At 37.7% G+C, this 19,137-nt stretch overlaps 1 protein-coding gene across 3 annotated transcripts in view; it reads right to left on the minus strand.

Annotated features, from left to right (window-relative positions):
- The window catches only part of LOC144981214 (catenin alpha-2), a 293,319-nt gene that overhangs the window by 31,116 nt on the left and 243,066 nt on the right, over nucleotides 1–19,137 (minus strand). For all 3 annotated transcript variants that reach the window (XR_013658147.1, XM_078952804.1, XM_078952809.1), the window contains exons 10-12: nucleotides 11,759–11,851; nucleotides 10,253–10,409; nucleotides 9,408–9,608 (exon numbers count right to left, since the gene is read on the minus strand). Coding sequence is in view for 2 of the 3 variants with exons in the window: in XM_078952804.1 (XP_078808930.1) it covers nucleotides 9,408–9,608; nucleotides 10,253–10,409; nucleotides 11,759–11,851 (451 nt within the window). In the remaining variant the exon portion in view is untranslated. The remainder of the gene's footprint in view (nucleotides 1–9,407; nucleotides 9,609–10,252; nucleotides 10,410–11,758; nucleotides 11,852–19,137) is intronic.

Consider the following 19,137-nt stretch of genomic DNA (forward strand, 5'->3'; position numbering starts at 1 on the left):
AGGATTTAGTGACCGTGAAATTTTCCGTGCACATCCGTGTGGCGTATCCAGGTAGGCGTTTCATGCAGAGTGACTTTTCATGAAAAAACTCTTAGAGGGAAACAATTTGCACACTGTACTTATCTCAGAGTCCTTGTCATCATTTTATAATCAGCAAAACAAAATTTCAGAAGCAAATACATGAGAAATACAAGAATTTACTGTTTAATTAATCACGCCTTTGCCAGTGGATGTGCTTATGATGGCATAGGAGATGTGATGTGTTTGGAGCAGAAACATCAGTAAGGCAGCATCTACAATGAGCTATAAATACCCCTAATGGATTTTCTTCGTATTTGTTGTCCACAGACGCTTTTTCTTTTGCTCAAGGAGACACATCTGTGGACAACAAGCTTCTCCCTCAGTTCATTAATTCCATACAGCAACTAAAAGGCAGAAAGACTGCATTACCAAACCCACATTTTCAAATTTAGGGAGCCCTGACCTATTTTTCGTTTTTAACTTTAGAAAATCACGGCAGGATATTTCCCATTTCATTCTTTGGGTGTCTCTGTATTACACTTTCAACCACATTGTGCTTTTTTTACTTGGCTGTGTTGCATCTGCAAAGTAATTTCCTGTGAAAACGTCTGTTAGTGAGCTGCTGTCACCATGCGTCACAGGAAATGACAAAGCCATGTGAAAGCAGAAATTCATGATTCACCATGACTATAGGATTCATGCAGCTTGATTTTTTTTCATTTGAAAGCATGATTATTCTGACCTAGAGAGGAGGGGGAAAACAAAGCAATAAGTTTAGACATGTTTTTGAGCCTTTATAAAATGAATAAGTTCTCACATGTACTTGAAAAAATCCTCCTGTGGTGTGATTTAGAGCATAAGGAAAGATGGAGGAAGTGTCTTTTACATATAATTTGTTGGAACAAGCAGGGCTACAGGGCTAACAACAAGTAGAATTGCTAATTACCTGGTCCTAATAAAAAGTTTTACAGCCATTAACTTTAACCATACTGCATCTTTGCCAAAACACATTTGTGTCATGATACTACGCAAACATCTAACACAGAAAGAAATACATTTAAACTGCATTCTCTCAGTAACTTGTGGTTGTCGATACAATTCAAAGTCGATATTCGATTTGATTCACTGACCTAAAATCGATCCAGGACACCTTTAACCAAATCTTCAATGAATGTGACTCAGGGATAAATACCTGGGTACTGAGGAGTGAACAGGTGAAGTTTTACATCTTACTTGTAAAGCAAGATAATTAAGTGTAGATTATGTCGATTCCATTCACATTATAGTTTCCTTAAGTTGCTTTTTTTTAACCAAAGACTAATCAAATGGAACATTATTAGAGCATATTACCAAGTGTTCCCACACATTGGACTAGAATGATGCTTGATCATTTTACTCGCATCACATGTATATTGTTGGCTGTGATGGTACTTGGTCGTTTTTTTCGTTATAGTAAAATAAAGCAACTGTGCCTCAATCAAAATGGAATTTTCCAATATCGATATAATGGATTTATTTCATTTTGAAACAATTACATAATGGTATAGGTCAATTTGATGAACAACTTCTCTCTGACAGATCGATATGGTTGCATTGCAGAAATATTAATCAATTCATCGATTAAGCCGATTATTTGACACACCCCGAGTAGAATGCCTGTTTATTTAAAAATTGAAACTGGCTTTGGATCAGCAAACCATCTGAGACTTCAGGCAGATTTTTCAGGGTGGAATTTGACCCTTTTCCACAAAACTAAGAAAGAAGGAAACAGCGCAGATCCATGAATCCAAAAAAGATGTATTGTACTTTTTACTCCAGGATCGCAAATGAGCGTATGTTGAAAAACGTAAAAAATCTACAATGTTGTGAGATAAACCTGAAAAAGAAAAAATAACTTCTTCAATTAGTTTGCCTCCTGCTCCAATTTCTTCCTTCCACTGAGTTCTTGGTTAAAATGTTCTCCGGCAGTCTCCTAATGCACTGCTTCTCTGCAATTTCCGCATCAGTCCTCTCTCCTAACTCCTGCCTCTATTTACGCACTGATTAAGAGAGCTTACCTCTTCTCCTTTCAAGCTTCGAGTTTGCCATCTGCCTCTGCTGGCAAAAACCTCTTTTCCCATTATTGTAACAATGGACGCAGATTTGAAAGTGACTCATTCAGCTTTGTGTTTCTTAGCACGTATTAGCAATATCAGTGGCGGGCTGTGCAATCCAGTGCCTGGGTCGTCAGTAGCATTAGTCTTCATTGTATGTATAACAATACACCTTACACTACTGCAAGTATTTCAGAAAGCCTCAAGGATCAATACAATATCCCAGTTGAACATAGTCTAAACGTACATTTTAACGATGTGGACTCAAATGACATTTGCATAGCCAACACCTTGACGAAGCAATACCAAAATGAGTTGGGTACACAAAGTCCTCACTTGTGGAGCAACAACACTAGTTAAAGATTAAACACTGCACAAAAAAAAGAAATAAAATCTACTGACAAAAACAACTAAAAGTAAAAAAAAAACACTCAAAGAGGAACAGAACAAAATATAAACTCCCTTAATGCACCCCTTCCGCTGCTTGCTTTGCAGTGAGCAGGGGTTAAAACAATATTCAAAATAAAAGTCGCAGTTTTTGTGCTATCCAACAAAGACTTTCGCCACAGGTTCTTATTTGATCTTTTATCTATCCTAAGTAACACCTCAGGTTCTGCTGTACCGTTTATCTGTGCGTTTCACTTCCATCAGCAAGACATTTCCTGTTGAGATCCAAGGGTAATGCTAACAGCTGTGTCTGTTTGTTTTTTGCATGCGATTTAATGGCAAGAATGCTGAACAAAAGCATTGGACACAGGGATAGTCCCGAAAAAAACCTGATAGAACATACAGTTGTGCCTTACTACTGCCTACATTTTTGCTTTGGTAAAATTAAATCAAGCTTAAGGTTTTTTTCCACTACCATGAGCTCTTGTTTAATCATGTAAGCACTTTCTTTTATTTTATAATTTTAAAAAGAGATTTAAATGTACTTTTTCTAAATAAGTTTGGGCCAACAGAGAATGCCTTGTAGGGATACAGCTGAATATATGAAATATTAACAGAGTAAAGATCCCTTTTCCCTTTTTACCTGTTAAGTATTAAAGTCTTTCTTTAAATTTGTGGCTACAAATGGTACCTGGGGGGGGGGGTCCACATCAGAATTTTAATACAAAGATGTTTGAATAGAATATATTTTTTCTGGAAATATTACTTCGAAAACCGGCTATGAAGTGTCTTTCTTTATTTCTGTCTCCTAAGTCCAAGCTGCATTTCTTTTTAGTGAACTTGATCCATTGATTTAGAGGCATGGCAGGTTGTAGGTTGTGTGAGCATGTATTACTCTGTAAAACCCTTGCTATATCCTGCTTTCTCTGCCACCATGCATCAAAATGCAGCAACTACTATGGCACCACAATATATATTTTTTTCTTTTTTAAATCTACCCTTTTCTGCATGAGACTACATTAAAGAAAACCAAAACATTTGCCATTCCTTACGAGAGACATGTTGAGCAAACACAGAGTTAGTACAGAAAGAAAATTTCATCAGAGATAAAAGAAGGAGAGTCAGAACCACTTTACCAGTAGCCTATCGATTTTTTTTTTCTTTTGAAGGACAAGCTTCGATTCCACACGAATGTGTGGACTGTCTCTCAGGAATCCATAGAAAAGCATTCAAACTGGCCATAATCCTGCTAACCATCCACAGTCAGAAGAGGGATTGGCAAATTGAGACAAGGTCAAAGGGCAATTACTGTGGTTTTAGTGAAAGTGGTGCTGGTGGAGCATCTGTCAGGAAAACTGACGAATGGTGGCGATTGTTGTAAGTCGCTGTAGGCCCAAACGTGGACTGAGAGAAATAAGAGGAAATGCAGCTGTCTCAGAGCGCTCTGACAAAACTTAAATGTTTAACACGAGCATACCACTGAAACAGAGAATAAAGGGAACCACATCAATGAATTCCAATAAAGCTTTTCCTCGCATTGCTTAGTGAAACCCCCTAGAGACTTTGATGGATTTTTTTTTTTTTTTTTTAAAGGGCAGAGAGTTGGAATCTGGTTAATTGTATTCAGTATCCTCAAAAAAGTGCGTGGTCGTATATGCCTTTTCTTTGAGCTATACTTAATCATCTTCCCCCTAGCCATAGATTTCTCCTTGACCGAGCTTGGATCCATAGATATCAGGTCTGAGAGGACTGGGAGAAGAGGGCGGCAGAAGTTCACACGGATCGATAAATGCTTTATGGTCTAGATCAGATGTGCGCGGTAGCCCCTAAAAACCCCAGACAGCACTAAGAGACAAACAGGAAGATGAAACACTACAGATCTCCATCTAATAAATATATGGACCCAATGAAAGACTGCTGCTGATTCCTTGCCTTGACATTTCTATCAGAATCTTAAAGGTGTAAAGAAACCAGACATTTAGTCTGTTTCCTGCATTAGCCCTCTTTCCTCTAAGTTCTGATCTTTTAGATTGGCTGCAGACAAAAAAGCTTTGAATGCTTCTAACTCATTTTTTTAATTGGGCAACTGGATAGCTCGGTTGGTTGAGTGCGGGACTGAGGCACAGGAAAGCAGGGTTTGTTTGCTCGTGGGAGCGATGAGCTTCATCCAGTGTGGGTCCTTGGGGAAGATCCTTTATGCTACGGTCTAACTATATGGCCACAACAGGGCCTACGTATAGGACTCCCTGTGCCAGTCCCAAGCCCGGATAAAATACAGGGTTGTGTCAGGAAGGGCTTCCAAAACCACCAGTGGGATTAGGCTGTGGCAACCCCTGAAGGAATAAGCCGAAAGGTGGACAATTTAGTTTTTTAATTGCAAGAAAACCCCAATGGCTAAAGATTAACACACAAGAGTTAAAGTGATCCAAACAAAGATCTCAAACCCACAAAATCTGACAGATAACCTTGGATATTTTACTGCTTCTGGGTTGGAGGACTCGCTGTCTGTTTTACTGTCACAAGCAGCAGCAAAAGCTTTAGGAAGCAAACCATAAAATGGTAGCGTAGTCAAGTCAAAGGATCACACTAGCCAACAGCGACAATGTTAAAACAGCTTTGAAAAATGTTTGTCACTTATGAAAATCAATGGTTTTATTGGGGCAAATCTGTTTATTTACCAACCAGAAATGTTCAATAACTGGGTTGTAAGAAATTCCACAAGTTGTCATTTTGCATATGTAGTATATTCAGGCTCCAAGAAGGCACATAAATCAACCCATACTTCCTTCATTCTCTCCATCCCCTTTTTTTTCTGCCACTACGGCTCTTTTCTTTTGAACATCAAAAAAATGTGGAAATGACAGTGGCAGGGGGGTGAACTCCATCCTCTTTAAGTTATTTTCAAAAGCTGATCCACTCTGACATTTGACAAGTCGAGAATGTGAAATGTAAAACATCAAAGACTTACAGAACTGATCAACAGCGCCTTGAAAAGGGAAAACTATCACTGTTTTCAACTATTATTTCTTTCTCAAAGAAAATTGTTCAGAATTCGAGATGGACGGTTTAAATCTTCACGGCTGTGTGTACACTTGGAAATAATGGCAACAGTTATTTAAGTTATTTAGATTTTGTATTTAAACAAACAGAATTGGCTGATTGTTATGCAACAAGCAAAAAGGCTACAAGGCCATCATATCTGAGAAAAACTACCCTTTAAATTTAAGTTATTGAAAGAAAAATAACTTAAATGACTTATTTCATCCATTTAATTTGCTGAAGATTTACTACCTTGCAGATCTTTTTTGTTTTGTTTTGTAAATGGCCAGACAACTAAAACTGCTGTTACAATTACAAATGTTTTGCTCTAAATTTAAAAAGCACTGCACAGAATAATTATGCAAATACTCCAATACTACCTGGGGCTTTTAATGGTAAGACCTTTTGATGCATTTTAATGCAGATACTTTGAAAAAGAAAATGCATAAAAAGAGCTCTTTCTTGTTTTTCCCACCAACGCAAGTGGATTGTGCTGCTTTTTAGAAACTTTGCATAAATAAAGATAAATATAATATATGTAGCTGTATGAAGTTTGAGAAGAGGAATATAGTTGGAAATGAAATAATTATATTTCATAAATTATTAATGCAAGTTGTATGTGGCTTATTTTTATGATATTGCTGTTCACAACACATAAAGAGAAATGTGGGAAAGTCCATGAATTGTTTAAAAAACTGTCAGAATAAAAGGTCTTACTCAAACAGACATTTGTGCCATGTGTAAGGTCTGCAAAGTTTCCTACTAATACCCCTTACTAAAACTATAACGTTTATTTTAGACCCCCCCAAAAAGCAGATGTGTTTAGTAATAAATTACACTAATCAGTTAAAATGAATTATGCAACAAGAGAACACAATGTGCTTAAGACATCATATAAATAGCACTGACTCTTGTCCATAATGATGGAGTTGAATGCCAGAGGAGGGACTAGAACAGATGGCTTTGTGAGGACATGTGACTCACCTAATGATGTTTGAGACTTATCAGCTAACAGGGAGGGAGCTGATTGTGTCTCTCAATTATCCTGGCAGATGAAAGAAATGAGCGAAACAACAGATATACCGCCTCGCTAAATAGGCTCTAATGGGAGAGGCAGAAACTGGGGCGGAAAAGACGGGCAAGTGAGAAAAAAAGCCAGTAGAAAGAGGAAGGAGGCTAAATTACAACAACTTCTAAGAAGATATTTTACTGCTTTTTAACACACATTTGAAGAATGGGAGTGTGGTTAGATTTTATTTTTTAGAAAAGGCAAGAAACATTACTTACCTCCTTTCATCCTGTGTTTTTGTTTTGTTCAGTCTAGGTGTTGGTGCATTTCTAAAGGTCATGTTTGGGCATACTGTTACGGAATTAACTAAATTGTCTCAAGACGAAATGTTTCCAAGAAAAAAAGGTGAAAAAAAAGAACTACACACAAGAGACCTTTTATTTGTTGACTTTTGAAGAAATATTTAGATAATAGAGGAGAGCAATAGTGCACTCTTTCAGAATTTATCATAGAATAAAGTAATGGAGAAGAATACTGACTCCTTACAGTTTCACTTCAAGGTCAAATTTTGTAATTCAAAAATATACCTAGTAAATCCAGATGACATCCCCTAAACCTACTACAATGGAACCAACCTGGATGAATGAGAGTCTTCATAGACAATACTAGGTTAGGTTGTAAATGTGGAAAAATGGGCAGTGGTTTGTGATGTAACACTCTACACTCTAATATCTCACAAAATGTTATACTTTCAGAACCCTTCTGAAAAAAGCTGTTACTGATTGTTTAGATTTTATTTTGGATTTTATTATTTCCTACATCACTTCAGTTTGGAAATGGAATAAAAAAGAGATGACACTGAAGGGAAAAGCTGTCAAGTAGGAGAACTTTCCTCCTAAAAAGAACACTGCATACCAGACGGCTTTACAAATTTGGAAGCGAACAATCTAAAGTAGTGACATCTAAATTGACTAATCTTCTATAGAGGGGATAGACTTTGCTTTTTTGTGGAGTTGTCCAGACTGAGAGGTGACATAGTTGTGCAACCACTTGCAGCCCCTTTGCTTAGAGCCAAGACAAGAGCTTTTCCTCACTGGACAAGAGATGGCTTGAAAAAAAACAGAATGTGTCCAAATTACGGGGGAATCACACTCATCGGTCACCTTGTTTATATGCCACAATACCAGACTAGAGAATATGGTCAACAGTCAAAGCTCTGATTCAAAAAAACAAAACCCAATGGTTTTGTCTTGGCTAATACTGGATAAGATCTTTACACCTACTAGGATCCTCAGGTAAGGGTGCTTTGCCTTAGAACTCTTAGAATCTAATCTTAACTATTTGCAGGTAACGTGGTCGCTAGGGGCTTCTAAGGCCATATTCTCTTGCTCTGGCTTAGAGCTGCTTTTGAAGGGGCTGGGACACAAATCGGCACCTTCAAATGTTGGTTCTCACTTGGAAAAACTTGAAATGCATAGAAAATGAATCGGAATCTTCCTCATGTGGCAGAGCTTTAGTATCTACTCTATACTAAGGAGTGTTGAAACTAAAACTGATCAACAGTTCGATGTTGCATCTGAATTGATCATGTCATGTGCATTGTGAACATGCAGTTAAGATCACGACTACAGGTGGCAGAAAGGGGCCTCTTTTGAGTGGTGGATGGGGTTTCCCTTGGACATAGGGTGCTAAGCTCAGCCATCTGGACACCTTTTCAGTGAGGTGTTATGGGTATGTCCAACAAAGAGGAAGCCCCACAACAGACCTGTAACATGCCAGCCAAGACTTTTTTTCTTTTTTGGCTGGCATGACTTGCAGTCTTTCCAGAAAAGCTGGAAAAGAGGGAGGTCCAGGCATCCTTCCTCAGATTGCAGCCTAAGTGACCTGAACTCCAAACAAGCTGAAGATAATGAAGGAGAGATGGAAAAAAAAGAAAGACTCTCCTCATCGACCTTTATGATCTGTCAAAGACTGTATTAGTGGAGAGATGAAATTGGCAGGCTTGACCTTGTGAGACCTTGCAATCATTAAGTTGACCATAGAATTCTGATTATTGGTATTCATAGAAAAAATTTAATCCATCTAGGATTTGAAGCTTGAATTGAATTAGTATATTCTCTAGGAGAATGATCCAAAACTAAAAAGTACAACTCAATTAAGATCAACTTAAGGAGTAGGATTATTAAGAAAAAAAAAGCTGAACATTCGCTCTTGTCAATTGTAGCTGTACAGGTTGATGTGGAGTATTTATGTGAGTATCACTAGCATGCGAAAAACAAAAAGCAAGGGAATTAAACAATTTGGGGGAAATCTAAGAGATTAAAGTGTAATTTTACATTTTTTTCATCACTAATTGAGACTTTAATAATCCATTACAGTCTGTAAAATAATATAACATTCCTTTAACATTTAACCCTTCATCCTGAAGCATTAGTAAGCAAGAGTGCAAGACTTCAGACAATACAAACATTTTCTTAATGATAACATGCAAAGGCATATTTGGAGATAAAGTAATGTATTTGTAGCAGTTGTTATGGGAACAGGTGGATTGATGATGCTGTTACCAGTGTCGTTAAGGAAATCATATTAAATGGCAAAGGAACATCAGTAACTTATTCAAATGATAGCAGTTTTTTTAAATTCCGTTTTTTTTTTCAGTGTAGAGATTATAAAGACGTAAGTGACAAGTTAAAATGTATACTGTCTCCACTTTAGAAGTGACTAGGAAATGTGTTTTCCCGTACCAAAGCCAATTCAGTGTACCAGTACATCCTGCCCTTTACCTCGGCATACAGCGAAATGTTTAGCAGCATAAAGAAAGTCTTCTGCCACCCCAGCTCTGTGTGAAGTGTACTGACCAGTTTCCGACAGGAGCTTGATGGACTCCAACACGCGTTCGGTGTAGACCCCTGGTTCATAATTTTCCATCTCAGCATTAATGATGTGAACCACACGAGCAGCTCGACCCCGGATGGCTCCGGCAGTCCGGTCAAGAGTGTCCACATCCCCCTCTTGTAGAGCAATTACGCATTTGTTGACATCCTCAAGAATATGGTTCTCTGAAAAGATAAAAAAAAAAAATAGGAAGAAAAAGAAGACAAGTGATATTTACAAAGAATGGGGAAAATACATTGTTTTACTTGGAAGACACATTTAGTGTTCAACATTCAGGCTTTTGGAAAACAAATGCCTCTTTGCAAAGTTAAATTGGTCCCATCTTTAACACCGTGGGTTTACAGGGATCACAATAAATTATTCATGTTTGTCCTTAAAGCAGGGGGTTCTAAATGTGCTGTTCTGTTACTCTTTCAATTCGTTTCCTTTATTAATACAATCACGTTTGTATTTTGGAAGACAAAAAGATGGCCAAAAAATATATTACAATTTCCAAATAATTCTACTTTTTCATGAACAAAATACAAGTGGACAAAACAAAACATAAGACACTGCAAATCAAACAATTGAAATAATTTGTTTTTTTTTATCAGTTGTCTCTTTTTCTTTTCCTATTGTTTTTTGTTTTTTTTCTTTTTCCTGGAGTGCAATCTGTTGTCTTGTTTTGTTTCTAAACTTTGTCATATTTTATTTGGTATCTGGCCAATAACAGGAGAAATACTCTGCCTGGATGCTCCCCTCTGGGCGGTGGAGCTCATTTTGTCAGAGCCTCTTTCGGTGCCGTGGACGGACCTGTGCTGCTGCATACCTGATACAGAAAGAAAGTCATCCACAGATGTGATGTCGTCCACAGCTTCGGTCAGAATGCGCACTTGCTTCTCCCACTGATCCTTGAAAACATCCATGTTATCCTGGGCAACCTTGCTTTGGGGGCGGGCAGCCAGAGTGAGGGCAGCATTGATAACCTGGTAAGGGGGAGGTGATGGTGGTAGTGGTTGGGGGGGGGGGGGGGGGGGGGCAATATGGCAGTAAGTGTGTATCAATGGCGGTTGGCGAACAAAGTCACAACCACAGTAACAGCTTTAAAACTGTCTGCTCAAATCTCACAGTCCTCCCAGTAGATTTTGGTGCAAGGCATGTGAAAACAGCATTATTACATGTATGGAGTATTAAAATCAATACTGCAGAGTGTATTTAGTCATTATTGCTGTTAAAACAGACGGTGGCTGTCTTATACACCAGAGGTATATGTAAGCATGACCTGTAAATATGTCAACGCCACATGCTAAAGAACAAGGTCCTTCAGATTTCCTGTTTGGTTATTTTGCTGTGTTTTTATTTCATTTAAATAGTTATTCATTCTTCATACATCAGTTTTATATCAATCTTTATTTGAATAAATCAAAAATGATTCAGGCTTCATTTTAATGTTGATTCAGAAATAGTGAAAATGACCAGTGATATTCTTGGATTTTGTAATTTAGCTTGTAAGAATAAAAAGCAACATTTTGTTTTAATAATAACCTTTTATCATTAAACAAAAATGTCACCATGGTAACTAATTTATTTTCCTCACCATTTTTATTTGCGTTTCATTTTGCTCTCAAAGAGGGTTTAAAGCTAATTTACTCTGAAGTGGTGAAGGGGGCATGGCATGACAGTTGCTGAACTTGTGTGAGTCTAGATGTGTGTTTTCCGTGGTAAACAAAAAGGTGGAGCTCGTACAAAATGAATGCAGAACAGATGGAAATGACTTTCTTTGTTCCACATCCTTTCTTGTTTCTCTTTCTCCAGTCACAAAGACTGTCTATTTTGTTTCCTAATTTGTCTGTGTTTAGTATTGCCAAGAGGTATCAGGAGACAATTCTTTGCCTAGTTTTCCAAGTTACTGGGTTTTAGGAGACGCACAGTGAAGAGGGAAGGCTAGAACCAGAATCAGGAGTCCGGCTTTTGTCTCCTTTTTTCTTTTGTTGTTTCTGTGTTGTGTCTGTTGTGTCCCATGTGAAATAGGCCTACCCTTAACCTTGAAAATAATGGATCGATTTTAACATCCTCCCTCCCCTGCACTGAGAAATGGTGCTAGAAGTCCCTCCTACACATCATTTATTGCCTGTCCTGTGATTCTGCCAACTATCATTCTTTGGCAACCATTTTAATGCATCAAAAAAAAAATAGGAAGTGGGAGAAAACCTCCACAGATATTCCCTTGAGCTCACTTTAGAAAGGCCCATAATTGACAAAATGTGCAGACTAAAAATTGCATGTACTTTTTTTTTAAATTTGTCAGAAAACTTTTTTTTTTTAAAATACTTACCTGTGGACATAAGCTGTCAATTTGGGTGGCTGCCATTCGTACCAACTTCACTCCCTCTTCATTGTTGGAGATGGAGCAAGCCAAGTTGGCCACCTGAATAAAACAAGTATAAAAAGGTCCAGTTGGTTAGATCTTGTCCTAATTCTAATTTTCTTTTCTCACCACACAGTGTTGTGAGATTAATACATTCACGGAAGAGCACGACATTTTCCTGCAGCCTCTATACCGTGATGTAGACATGAGAAGTTGTCTTTCAGCACACACACTGTAGCGCTGAACCATCTATGGGACTTGCTACAATACTGTAAAACAAAAGCTGTTTTGGTAGGATGTCGTATTTTCTGCAACACAGCATGGCTGTTGTAGTTTTCAATAATATTTCAATTTAATCTGATTATAAACAGTCAGATTTTTCAATATTCAACAATTATTATACCACAGCTTAATATTAAGACTCGTCTTTGCACTCATAGTGAGAATATACATACTTTTCATTCTGCATCAAGGTAAAGATTGACAGCAATGTTATATAATATCAATCATATTTACCAAAGTCCAAAGCTTTCATCTGCCATTAAACTTATTGGAAATGGTTTCGTTTTTTTCAGTCAAAAGCCTTTTGCGATTTGTTAGACTGCTCATACCCCAAAGACATTCATGCATTATTACACAAAACGGTATCTGACAGTAATTCACTTTGGTTCCCAGTACCAAGGCTTTTATGTCACAGATTACAAGGTCACTTGGGTAGCAGAAACTAGTGTTGTCTAAATCTCCTGGGCTCTGTGTTTATTTGAGGTTCCGGTAGTCAGTCTTTCCTGCTTTTCCATGACATGTCGAGGAGCGCTGAACTCAAAGATGGTAAATACCTTCAAATTCTACAGAGGGAAAAAGCATGATAGATGAAGGAGCAAGTATGCTGCAGCTTTTTAGCTGCCAGTCATATTGAGCTTTTTATACCACACAGTCAAAGTAAAGAGTGTGATTACTGGCCAGAGTAATGAGCTGCAGCACACAATGGTACATACCGAACAGCAGTTTTACAAGCGTTGGGAATATTTCATACTTCTAGTATTATGGATATTAAGGACGTTTTTTTTTTTGGGGGGGGGGGGGGGGGGGGGGGGGGGCTTTCAAAGGCGTGGTTTCAAAGGCACCAAAAAATACATTTTTCTTAAAATAACAAAATAATTAAGATGCAGGAAATGGGCTGAAAAAACTCACCTAATGAAGTTAGAAAATGGTAAAGAGTAAATGGCGTATACTTTTAAAGCACTTTTCTACCTTCCTCGAAGGCCCAAAGCGCTTTACCTCCACAGTCCCATTCACACACACATTCACACAGCGACAGCGGCTCCGCTGTCAACCTTCCACTAGAGGCAAGGTGAGGTTCAGTGTCTTGCCCAAGGAGATTTGGACAGATGGGTGAGGGAGGCAGGAATCGAACAAATTTCAAATGAGAGGTCGACCACCCTACCGCTGCACTAAAGCCAATATTTTTATATAGGAAAAAAAATGTATTGAGTCTATGAGGTGTTTAGTATTAAGTTTAAATGTAGCACCAAAGTATTTTGGTCATTAATGAATAAGATTAAAGTTATGAGTGTTTTTTCAGAAGGGTTTTAGTAAATACGATTTATTTAAATTGTATAAAAAAGCAGACATTTAGGGAATTGATTTGACTTTTGAGTTTTAAATCAACATAAAATAAACTTATCAATTGCTGAAATAAACAAAACAAAAAAAAAGAAAAAAAAATAGCAAAACAGAATTTGGCTACAGAAAGTTACCATAGTGTGGAATACTATGGTAACCAAGATAGTATCCACTGCAAATCCACCATGGTTGACCACAGAGTATACCCAAATCAAATGGATGTTGAGTTTTACATTAAAAAACATTTTTAAAGTGAAAAGAGACTCATTTCCCTTAAAAACAGAAGAAGAAAAAAAATGAGGTGATGACGTTGTTTGTTTTTTCGTTTTACAATCTTTTGACAACTTTTTACACCCGTAAAGGAGATTATAATAAGGTTGCAAGATTGTTCATCCAAAGTAGAAAAAGAAAATGTCTCTTTTAGTTATCCATCATGATTGTGTTTGACATTGTCTTTCAGAAGAGCTGTACTTTAAACATTTGAAGACTATTTTTAAAATAAGGTTTGTGAAAATTAAAAAATGTGTACATGATAGAGGCCTTGAGATGTTAAAACTGCATGTGTTTCAAACTGTAATTATGATGCTGCCTCCATAAGTCATTTATAGCAAATTATCGACAAGGACATGCATGGCACATTTCACACCTGTTAAGCTGGATTGTGTGATGATGTAAGAATTTTACACCCACCATCAAAAGCACTTTATCTGTCTCACATAAATGTCATAGTTTTACATTCCTCAAAAGTTCCCTTTCAAATCTGACATGTTTAATCTATAAACCATGATTTTCCTTTTTTATATAGTCATTCATATATATATATATATATATATATATATATATATATATATATATATATATATATATATATATATATATATATATAAATTTCAATAACACTTTCTTCATCAATTACAACACACTTGTGCAAATTTACATACAATCTTTACCATAGGCAACAGCTATTAAGATGTAAACCTGTCAACTCACAGCTGCTGTTCTCTTTTTTAAATTCTAAGGCAAAACTATTTTTTGAAAGGAAATGAGTCTCTTTTCACTTAATTTTGTATCTATTTTTTTATGTAAAGCTCAGCATCAATTAGACTTGGGTATACTCTATGGTCAACAAATCCACCCCATACAATTGTTACTGTTGACCATAAGGTGTTAGTCCCCGATTTACCTTAATGTCACCGTGTTCTATTATTTAGTTAGCAACCATGACTTTAAGCTGCTGCTGTTTCCATCCATGTTTCCCCACACCCAGTAGCAAACTGCCCTGAGAACAGCTGGTGGTCAATACTTGATGAACCCAAAGACATTATGGCATCAAGTAAGAGCAGACGACAAATTCTATCCATCCATCGTCTAAACCCACTTCCGTTCTGGGCCAGAGCCTACTCAGCCACTCTTTGTTTGAAACTGGGGACCAACATTCCAGTTTCCAACGCTGTGGTACAGATGTAGTTTTTTCAAGCAACATTACAGAGGCACTTAAGCCCAATTTTACAGCATCCACAGCCTTGAAAACTTGATGTGGCTGAGTGACTTCAGAACCAGCAAAGCATGGCTTAACCCTGCGTTCTCACAGGAGTATGTGTTGTTGGAATTATCATCTTTTAAAGATTTCAACCATTTCTTAATGACATCCCAGATTGTGGTCACCATTAGTGCAGTGTCAATTAAGCATCCCTAACCCTAACTGATACCCTGCCAGAAACAACTGAGTCAACTGAAAGTCATTTTTTTATGTTTTAACAACCATCCCCCCCACACACATCAGATTTTTTACTTAAGTGACAGCTCAGAGAACAGCCTGATTGGCCAAAATCTCCATCTTTCCACTACATTTAACTTTGGGTTTGTTTTCTTTATGAACTTGTTTGGTTATATGTTCAAAACGTTTCTCTGCAGAGTTGATCTTCATGTCTTTGTTTAATTGGAAAATAGTGTGTTAAATATTAAATATTTTCTAAGAAATGTTTCTCTTGAGCCAACCCAGTTGATCAGTTCTGGAAAGAAACATCCTTTGAGACATTTTCTACCATTTATTTTTATTTTTTTCAAACAAAGAACAGAAACATTTTGATTGCATAAAAACAAAACAGCTCATTTACTTTTTTTTTTATTTTGCCAGACTTTTATGAAGTGAATGCAACCAGATAACCAAAAAAGAAAAAAAAAGAAATCAAAAACATTTGATAACTACACCTCAACTTTTTGACAGTAACACACACACCCACACACTTTGTTGCTTCCTGTAATGAAGTCATCAGATTTTTCCACAGTATCACTGTCACTTATGGTTAGTTTTCATAACTTCAGACTGTTGGTAATTTAAAACTATCTCTAAACAAATGAGATTTCAGAACGTGTCCTGGCTTTGAGACTGAACTAAACAGACACATGCCTGTTGGCTGCAAAATGTGCCAGCCTGGATTATCACTTCTAGTGCTCACATGTCACTGTCTGAGAGAAACTGAGGTAAATCAAATTTATTTTAGAGGACTCTTGCTTAGAGCTCTGTCTCTTAACTCATGACAGCAATGAGCACATTGATGGATTACAGTCCTTTATGTGAAGCATGGCGTGTATGTGTTTAAAGTAGCCTGTATGAGAGAGTGGAGGATGGAGTGTGATTGAGAGTCTGCACCACATGGCTGAGAGAGCCTCTTGGGAGAGGATTTGTTTAAGAATATTTCAAAACAGTACTCCCTTAGTTTTTTTGTATTTACCCACTTTTATTACCTTGTGGTCCCTTGAAACAGGAATGTCACTTTTTGCTCCTGCCTCATTTGTTAAAAACAGAGCAAATTAATGGGGTATGAGTGCTAAAATATTCTAACTTAGGGTATTTTTTTGTAATGCAAAAAAAAAAAAAAGACTGGAAAGGAAATTACCAAGCAATTTTGTAAAGTGTCAAAGTGTCATCTGTTTCTCTTAGTTATATGTAATAGACTTGTTGAATTTTGTTCCGCTCCAGCTTTTTGTACTTAACCAACAGACTTTGTTCATTTGAGCTATTTTATTTAAAAACCTCTTCTACCCTCTGACTGCTGCGGCATTCATGTGAGGCAGAGGTCTCTCTGGAAACTGGAAACATGCCCGACAGGCCCACTCCCACTCCCAGTTACCCAACACAGAGAGCACGGCCAAGGCCAGCGCTGCAAAATCCACCTCAAACTACTAATTGCAATCATCTAAGGAAGCACTTTTCCTCTGGGTGTGTATTTATTTATTATTTAAAAAGAGGCCGTGAGGGGAAAACCAAGATTGAAGGTCTGAGACTGCACAGTGGAAGCCTATTGCTATGGTCAAGGATATTGGATCAGGATAAGCAATTCAAAGATGCCCATGCGTGTGTATATGTGTGGGTTGCCGTGTGTGTTTAAGGGAGAGAGAGGGAGTGAGAGGAGGAGCAATAGGGAGAGCTTCTTGCTGAATGACCATTCTTCATCTTAACATCGAACAAAGAACTATCGATTTTGTCCTTTAGCTCTGCCCCGGATAATCACTTCAATTCTAATTTGATGAAGGTTTCCATGGCAGTTGGAAAGATGAGCATTTTTTTTAAGCCATCCAAATCACTGAAATTGAACTAAGTGACTGGAAATAGATCCAATGCTGTCAGGTTTTTATTTAAGTTTTTGTTTTAATGCATTTATTCATTATTTTAGATTTTGTAAGACAGAAATTTGCATGCGCATCTCAGAAGAATCTTTGAAGTGCTTTTTGTGATTTTAAACTATGTGAATACAAGGCGCACAATTTGTAATGTATGGAATTTCTCTGTGGTGAATGATACAGAGTGCATTTTCTATCAAACTCTACGCAACTTAAGATTTTGGAAGATCTGGCACCGATCAGAAGATTGCAGGTTTGGTTCCCGCCCCGTCCACTCAAGTGTCAAAGTATCCTTGGGTTGGGGCAAGACACTGAACCCCAGATTGGTCCTGGTGGTTAAAGGTTGGTGCCAGTGTTAGGCAGCGGAGCCGCCATTAGTGTGTTTATGTGTATGGGTGAATGGGACTGCGACTGTAAGGAGCATTGGGGCTTCTAAGACGGTAGTAAACCACTATAAAAGTATACGCCTTTTACCATTTCCCCATTTAAAAAGAACAAAAAACTGTGAAGAAAAAAAAAGTTCACAATGCTTCTGGTTCTCTTGTACATGCTAATCGTGCTCCAAATTCACTGTAAAAATGACATTGGCGCCAGCAGAGATTACTGGCAAAACCTTTTTGCAGAGGTGTGTTCTAAGCGGAGGAGATAGTGGGAGAAATGTTCAGCAGGGGGGACATTATAAATTATAGTATGTTTTGTTTGACAGCAGTGCTCTGTTGAGTTCAAATTTCTGCTATCTCCTGGCTTGCTTGTTGCTGGGATGGTGTTTGCGAGCGGTCTATTAGCATGACCTGAAAGCCAGTGCTTTATCCTTTTGGAAGACACACAAAAACACCACAATCTCATTGCTTTTTTTGCTCCCCTCTTCCACCAGCACATATTCCCACACAAAGAAAGTAAATCATTCCCACAGTATGCAAAATGTAGAACAATTACATGCCAGCCCTCACAGGAATACTTCTATTAGTTTCAGTCACGAGCTGCCAGCCTCAAGTGGCGATGGCTGTGTGCAGCCGGCATGGACTGAAGGTGACAGAAACAGGTCGAGGTGCATGACATTAGCTAACACTGGCATCAGAGGTTGTGTGAAGTTCGAGTCCACAGGGGATTCCAAGCAGTAGCAAGCGCTGACCTGCTGCGAGTGACTATGAACCACGCCTTTGAAAATCAATCCCTATTAAAGAGTGGAGTGCATATTGCCACAGGAGGAATGCCCACCGGGCTTGCAACAACATCAAAAGCAAAGTAAGACCTTGCGGCATATTAAACAAGTAAAAGTGTAAAATAACAAGAACAAAGGGTTAGGCATACTCAGAATTCAGATAACTGTGAAACTTGTTTAGCAATCAGGTGTTGATCTGATGAAGGCCTTTCTTGACCAATAAACTATTTGTGTTTTAAATGGTAACTTTAAAAAATAAGCCTGTTTAGTTTCTATTGTTTATGAAATAGTTTCTGACTAACACTGGTTGTTCGTGTTATTTGATTTAATAGATGTGGACAGTAAAAGGCTATTTAGAGGTAAAAATCTGCCTTTACTAGCTGGGTGGAGCTGGTCTGTAAAGAACAGTCTAATCTGTTTTCAGTCACAGTTTGTGCTATAGGAATATTAAGTTGTTAAGGAAGCCTTCACGACTACCTGCTTCTAAAGGAGATTTAGAACCATAACTGCCTCCCATCACTCTCATAAAAAGTATCAAAAACCATGGTTAAAATATGTTTGTTGATGATGATTATCAACAAAAAATGGAAAACAGATACCCCTTACAAAGTAGTCTGTGGCTGGCAGATGAAATAAAATGGTGGCCAATAATAGTTTAAGTCAAAAACAATTACATAAGTACAAATAAAATAGTCTAGAAGAGTTAATCTGTTAGCAAAGAATCTTGAACTTATAACTCTTTAACTTTACGGGATCGTCCAACAGGAATTTCTAAAAATGTTTTTTTATTGTATTTGAGCAGTATTTTCCTGAAAGATCCATCCATCCATCCATCCATCCATCCATCCATCCATCCATCCATCCATCCATCCAACTGACCAACCAACCAACCAACCAACAGGTCGACAGTCTGTTGAAGGGCCACACACTCTCACAT

The sequence above is a fragment of the Oryzias latipes genome, chromosome 1 (assembly GCF_053564925.1).
Source record: "Oryzias latipes strain Hd-rR chromosome 1, Olatipes_Hd-rR_3.1".
Classification (NCBI taxonomy): domain Eukaryota; kingdom Metazoa; phylum Chordata; class Actinopteri; order Beloniformes; family Adrianichthyidae; genus Oryzias; species Oryzias latipes.